This window comes from Sus scrofa, unplaced genomic scaffold, assembly GCF_000003025.6.
Source record: "Sus scrofa isolate TJ Tabasco breed Duroc unplaced genomic scaffold, Sscrofa11.1 Contig1617, whole genome shotgun sequence".
Lineage (NCBI taxonomy): Eukaryota > Metazoa > Chordata > Mammalia > Artiodactyla > Suidae > Sus > Sus scrofa.
This window is the reverse complement of record NW_018084920.1, coordinates 148449-155976: the sequence shown is the minus strand read 5'-3', so window position 1 is coordinate 155976 and position 7528 is coordinate 148449. Positions and strand designations below refer to the sequence as shown.

General features: G+C 35.4%; 1 protein-coding gene across 1 annotated transcript; it reads left to right on the top strand.

Moving 5' to 3' along the window:
• Positions 1-276: 276 nt before the first annotated feature.
• LOC100153490 (olfactory receptor 6C2-like) lies at positions 277-4568 on the top strand. Its single transcript, XM_021081418.1, has one exon. The coding sequence runs from the start codon at positions 2545-2547 to the stop codon at positions 3481-3483; it is 939 nt and encodes a 312-aa protein (XP_020937077.1). The 5' UTR covers positions 277-2544; the 3' UTR covers positions 3484-4568.
• Positions 4569-7528: the final 2960 nt, after the last annotated feature.

Below are 7528 nucleotides of genomic sequence, written 5' to 3'. Positions count from 1 at the left end.
ATTATATGTTAGCTCTATATTTAGTTTCCTGAAGTATCTCCATACTGTTTCCATAATGGTTTGTAACAATTTACATTCCCACCAACATTGGAGGAGGGTACCTTTTTCTCCACACCCTCTTAAGCATTTGTTATTTGTTGACATGTTAGTGGTGGCCATTCTGACTGGTGTGAGGTGGTACCTCATTGCAGTTTTGGTTTTCATTTCTCTAATAATTAGTAATACAGATCACTTTTTTCATATGCCTCTTGGCCATCCATATGTCTTCTTTGGAGAAATGTCTATTTAGGTGTTATGCCCATTTTTAATCTTTAATCCACTGAGCAAGGCCAGGAATCAAACCAGCATCCTCACAAAGAGTTTTATAGGTTTCAAAATGTATCAAAATGTAGGTACCTTTTATAGGTATCAAAATGTAATATATTTTGATAAAGTTGTTGATTTATAATCTGAAAATATTTTTCCAAAGTGTTAATATTAGTTATCGCTAGATTATGATATCATGCAGATTTTTTCTGATTAATTTTTGGAATAGTTTTATTTATTCACATAAAAGGTAAATGCAAAAGAAAATCTGGGCTCTTTGATCTTCAGAGTGATTTGGATGATACAAATACAAGTAAAAATTATTTAGAATTGTGCCTTATCTCATTATTGTCTGTGCTCCAATCCCTAAGCTGTTCCTTCTGCTTTCCCTTGTGGCTCCTACTCCTCAGAGCTGCATGTTTTAGGCTTTTTGCCAGCATTATGACACAAAAGATTCCATGGCGATTTTACTGACCCTGGATCTCCAAGCACCCTTTCGTTGGTTCATTAAGTTGTAAGTATGCTAGGTAAAGCAAACACCAACCTTATTAATGTATCAACCTCTCTCTGCCCAGGAAGTCAGAATACCAAGATCTCCAAAACCTGAGAGAATTCTTGGTAATTCTCAGTCTCAGAGCTGTTTCAAAGTATTTCTTAGACTTGTAATAGCCACTGTGTATGAGGAAAATTTTATAGAATTAGGTGATGAAAAATAGAATTACACATTCCAAACTGAACGTGAATATAGAGTGAGATTATGAGCAATAGAGACCATAAATGCACAAATAAAGGTTATCTTTAAGAAGTAATATTGCTAAACCACCACTTGAAGTTATGACTGACTGGCCAAAAAGTAAGTACATGGACGTCTTTATTTTCATTGTCCTTTGTAAGAAACAGTCATAAATTCCTATGTTAAAAAATGCATAATATCCATCTTTACCAAATCAAAGCTGCTAATGCAAATTTTGACATTTTGTAATGGAATTGAATATTATGTTAGATGTCATTTCAAAAAATAATTACCTTTGAATAGATAAAAACCATGGGACAGGTTGATTTTAAAGCATTAGTTAGTACAGTATAGTTTGAGAAATATCAAGACAGTATACACCTACCTTATTTTCAGTCACAACTTAACAAAAACAAAAAATACAAATAGACATGGACACATACACACAAATGAGGTCATCACTCCCATGTAAAACAAGGTCATACAGACTCATCATTTATCATCTCATTTGGCATCCCTCCCTTCACTACAAATTCTGGTTCTTGGGGAAGTCAAAATAAACAGAAATGAATGCACCGCATCCTAAGTTTAACATCCTTAATGTGTAATATCAAGGAGAAGCTGAGTTTCATGGATGAACCTCATTAATTTTGAAAAATAAGCCATGTTACTTCCGGAACACTGAAAACACACTGCAGTGTGAAAGTCTGAGTTCAGGGTCACAGTGATGCCCTAAGTGCCCATGACTAGGACAAGAAGAAGAAGTTGAGCTGTGGAGTGTTTTTCACAACATCCCAGATTCACTTCCTATGGTTGTACCCTGGGTTGCCCCTAATTTGAGGGAAGCTTTCAGTCCTCAAGCAAAGAAAAACCAAAACCATTTCCTTCTTCATAGTAGTATCTGCAAACCCTGGAGCTTTACTGAGGACACGATTTGTATGTGTGTGAAAGTTGAGCCTGCTACATGTCAGTAGGAAGAGTATATTTTAAAGGAAGACTATAAAATACATAATGACATAAAATAATTTCCATTCTGTGGGGAGACTTTCCTAATTGTTCAGTGACATAGAGAAATCCAAGCCCAGGAGGCACCGAATGAAGGCTGAAAATAATTGAAGGTGATGTCTCTGTAATTAATTGGTGAAAGCCAAGGAAAAACCTTTAGAAAATTCTCTCAGAATCACAAGGTATTTGACCACTAGCTTATATAACTCATGGCTAGAAATACTAAGCCAAAAGTATTATGGACAAAGACAAAACTATCTCGTTGGAAGACAAGGCAAGAATGAAGATATAGTTAATACTTATATCCACAATGAAGATACTACTCGAGACAAGATGTTCACTTCAAGACAGTCAAGCCAGTTTTTTGTTTTTTTGTTTTTTGAGTTTTTTTTGGGGGGGGGGGCATTTCTAGCCATTGCTGAGTCCTCATTTTGTCTTCATCGCACTCTTTTCAAGTGTCTCTGAATTCTTTCTGCAGATTGGGCAGAAAGCAAGAATCCATGATGAGAAACCACACAATAACAACATTCATCCTTCTGGGACTGACTGATGACCCACGAATGAAAGTTCTGATTTTCATCTTCCTTTTCTTTACCTACATGTTGAGTGCAGCTGGGAATCTGACCATTATCTCCCTCACCTTCATAGATTGCCGTCTTAGGACAGCCATGTACTTTTTTCTCCAAAATTTCTCTTTCTTGGAAATCTCATTCACAACGGCTTGTATTCCCAGATTTTTGTACAACATAGCAACAGGTGACAAAATCATTACTTATGCTGCTTGTGCTGCTCAAATATTTTTTACTTACCTTTTTGGGATAACGGAATTTTTTCTTCTGGCCACCATGTCCTTTGACCGCTATGTAGCCATCTGCAAACCCTTGCACTATGTAACCATCATGAACAACAGAGTCTGCAATAGGTTAATCATCAGCTGTTGGATGGCTGGTTTGTGCATCATAATCCCCCCACTAAGCCTGGGCCTCAATCTGGAATTCTGTGACTCTAACGTCATCGACCATTTTTTCTGTGATGCCACTCCTCTGCTAAAGATATCGTGCTCAGACACACAGTTCATAGAAAGAATGATTTTAGTGTGTGCTGTGCTGACATTCATCATGACCCTTGTGTGTGTAGTTCTGTCCTACGTTTATATCATCATGACAATTCTAAGATTCTCTTCCTCTCAGCAAAGGAAAAAAGCCTTTTCGACCTGTTCTTCCCACATGATTGTGGTTTCCATCACTTATGGCAGCTGTATATTCATCTACATCAAACCTTCAGCCAAGAAAGAGGTGGCTCTTAATAAAGGAGTTTCCCTGCTCATTTCTTCTATTTCACCCACGTTGAACCCTTTTATTTATACCCTGAGAAACGAGCAAGTGAAGAAAGCCTTGAATGACTTGATCAAAAGGATTACGTTCTTCTTCAAAAAGTAAGAAAAAAGGTACTTGATTCATCATGATGAAAGCATGAATATTCCTTCAAATTTCTGGTAAAATTCTAATCATGCTAGAGTTTTTGATAATCTCTTTTCCAGTTTTATTAACATTTTGCAACTTCTTTAACTTTACTGATGGGGAACTATTACCATTTGACTCTTCTCTTCCATATCTATTTAACAATTCCATCCACATGGATATGTTTGTAATAAAATTTGAGTTAAAAGTTATAAATGAGGTGTAACACAGTAATAAAAAGCACAAGTTTTTGTAAGAATATAATTCCAGAACTAAGAAAAATACGATTGATTAAAATACTGTAAAAATTCTAACCAGAGAAAATGTCTGAGAAATTGTCAGTACAATTTAATAACGATCATTTTCAGTGTTTTGCTATTTTATAGCAAATAACAGAAATCTGTAGGTGAGAGAGAAAAAAAGTACATTGAAAACAAAACAGCTTAAGCCTGACACTAGGTGTGGCATAAACTGGAGTAGAGTGAAAAAAGATGCTTTAAAATGTACACAACAGAATGAATTTAAATACCACAAAGAAATGGAATATAAGATCTCAATAGTCACATGATGAAAAAATTTAGAAAGGGCACAATAAAGTAAAACTATGATTAATGAACTGATACACATTCAATGGAATAGAGATTTATAATACAATCCACCCAACCACAAATTCAGATAAGTTTGAATATTTTTGTCCACCAGCTTAAAAAAAAGAAAAGAAGAGAAACAGATTCCCTAACATAACTTAATCCTGATTGTAGACGCCTGCAAGTGGAGTTTTTAAAGTCTACAAATCAGACATAAAATTCAAAATATAAATATTTAAAATAAACCCTTTAAAATTAAGTGCACAATACCAATTAAAAATCAAATAAAAATTTGAGGCTGAAATTACAGCATATCTAACAAGCCATAACACACTAAAAATCTGTACTTAAAGCACACATATTTATAAAAATCTGTAGTATAAAGTACATTTGTGTATATAAATTTTTACTTGAGAGTAGATTAAAAATGAAGGGACTCATACTCATCCTAAACAATTCTAAAAATAACAAAATGAAACAAAGTGAACAATGAAAGTTTAAGATAAAAAGCAAAAGCAGTTAACTGTAAAATTTAAATTGAATAAATCAGACACTGGTTCTGCTAAAACTGTGGAAAAAATAATCTTGCCTTCCAAATATCAGGAGAAAGACAGAAAGCAACATATTAAAGATTAAGAATTAGAAACAAGATATAAATATCATTACATAAGAGAATCAAATAGATATAAATATTTGCTGCACTCAATTTGACAACAAAAGACAGGAAAATTGGAAGCAATAAAAAATTCTTGGTAAAACATGAAAAAAAATTACAAATTTGAATATAGCAATACTGATATAATTTACTGGGAAGGTGAATAAATTTCTGCCTTTAATGTGGAAAGAGGATAAATTTGTTTTTTAAGAATTTTTTTTTAATTTATATATTCTTTACTCAGACATAAAATTAGAGTACTTATATTACCCTATTGTGAAAGACACATTAAAAGGAACTATTTGACATATACATACAATTTCATAAAGAACAATAAGATAATCAGCATATACAAACTACCTGCCTAAAAACTGGGAAACTAGCCACAGGTAAAGTACATTTCCATTCCTTTTTTTTTTTTTTTTTTTTTATTATTTTCCCACTGTACAGCAAGGGGGTCAGGTCATCCTTAGATGTATACATTGCAGTTACAGTTTTTTCCCCCACCCTTTCTTCTGTTGCGACATGAGTATCTAGACATAGTTCTCAATGCTATTCAGCAGGATCTCCTTATAAATCTATTCTAGGTTGTGTCTGATAAGCCCAAGCTCCCGATCCCTCCCACTCCCTCCCCCTCCCATCAGGCAACCACAAGTCTCTTCTCCAAGTCCATGATTTTCTTTTCTGAGGAGATGTTCATTTGTGCTGGATATTAGATTCCAGTTATAAGTGATATCATATGGTATTTATCTTTGTCTTTCTGGCTCATTTCACTCAGGATGAGATTCTCTAATTCCATCCATGTTGCTGCAAATGGCATGATGTCATCCTTTTTTATGGCTGAGGAGTATTCCATTGTGTATATATACCAAATCTTCCGAATCCAATCATCTGTTGATGGACATTTGGGTTGTTTCCATGTCCTGGCTATTGTGAATAGGGCTGCAATGAACATGCGGGTGCACGTGCCTCTTTTAAGTAGAGTTTTGTCCGGATAGATGCCCAAGAGTGGGATTGCGGGGTCATATGGAAGTTCTATGTATAGATTTCTAAGGTATCTCCAAACTGTTCTCCATAGTGGCTGTACCAGTTTACATTCCCACCAGCAGTGCAGGAGGGTTCCCTTTTCTCCACAGCCCCTCCAGCACTTGTTATTTGTGGATTTATTAATGATGGCCATTCTGACTGGTGTGAGGTGGCATCTCATGGTAGTTTTGATTTGCATTTCTCTTATAATCAGCGATGTTGAGCATTTTTTCATGTGTTTGTTGGCCATCTGTATATCTTCCTTGGAGAAATGTCTATTCAGGTCTTTTGCCCATTTTTCCATTGATTGATTGGTTTTTTTGCTGTTGAGTTGTATAAGTTGCTTATATATTCTAGAGATTAAGCCCTTGTCAGTTGCATCATTTGAAACTATTTTCTCCCATTCTGAAAGTTGTCTTTTTGTTTTCTTTTGGGTTTCCTTTGCTGTGCAAAAGCTTTTCAGTTTGATGAGGTCCCATGGGTTTATTTTTGCTCTAATTTCTATTGCTTTGGGAGACTGACCTGAGAAAATATTCATGAGGTTGATGTCAGAGAGTGTTTTGCCTATGTTTTCTTCTAGGAGTTTGATGGTGTCCTGTCGTATATGTAAGTCTTTCAGCCATTTGGAGTTTATTTTTGTGCATGGTGTGAGGGTGTGTTCTAGTTTCATTGCTTTGCATGCAGCTATCCAGGTTTCCCAGCAATGCTTGCTGAATAGACTTTCCTTTTCCCATTTGATGTTCGTGCCTCCCTTGTCAAAGATTAATTGACCATAGGTGTCAGGGTTTATTTCCGGATTCTCTATTCTGTTCCATTGGTCTGTCTGTCTGTTTGGGTACCAGTACCACACTGTTTTGATGACTGTGGCTTTGTAGTATTTCTTGAAGTCTGGGAGAGTTATGCCTCCTGCTTGGTTTTTGTTTCTCAGGATTGCTTTGGCGATTCTGGGTCTTTTGTGGTTCCATATAAATGTTTGGATTGTTTGTTCTAGTTCTGTGAACAATGTCATGGGTAATTTGATAGGGATTGCATTGAATCTGTAGATTGCTTTGGGTAGGATGGCCATTTTCACAATATTGATTTTTCCAATCCAGGAACATGGAATATCTTTCCATTTCTTTACATCTTCTTTGATTTCTTTGATTAAAGTTTTATAGTTCTCGGCATATAGGTCCTTTACCTCTTTGGTCAGGTGTATTCCGAGGTATTTGATTTTGTGAGGTACAATTTTAAAAGGTATCATATTTTTGTATTCCTTTTCTAATGTTTCATTGCTGGTATACAGAAATGCAACTGACTTCTGAATGTTAATCTTATATCCTGCCACTTTGCTGAATTTATTAATCAGTTCAAGGAGTTTTGGGGTTGAGTCCTTAGGGTTTTCTAGGTATAGTATCATGTCATCTGCATACAGTGACAGTTTGATCTCTTCTCTTCCTATATGGATGCCTTTGATTTCTTTTGTTTGTCTAATTGCTGTGGCTAAGACTTCCAAAACTGTGTTGAAGAGCAGTGGTGAGAGTGGGCATCCCTGTCTTGTTCCCGATTTGAGTGAGAAGACTTTCAGTTTTTCCCCATTGAGGATTATATTTGCTGTGGGTTTATCATAAATGGCTTTGATTATATTCAGGAATGTTCCCTCTATACCCACTTTGGCGAGGGTCTTGATCATGAATGGATGTTGAACTTTGTCAAATGCTTTTTCTGCATCTATTGAGATGATCATATGATTTTTGACCTTTTGTTTGTTAATGTG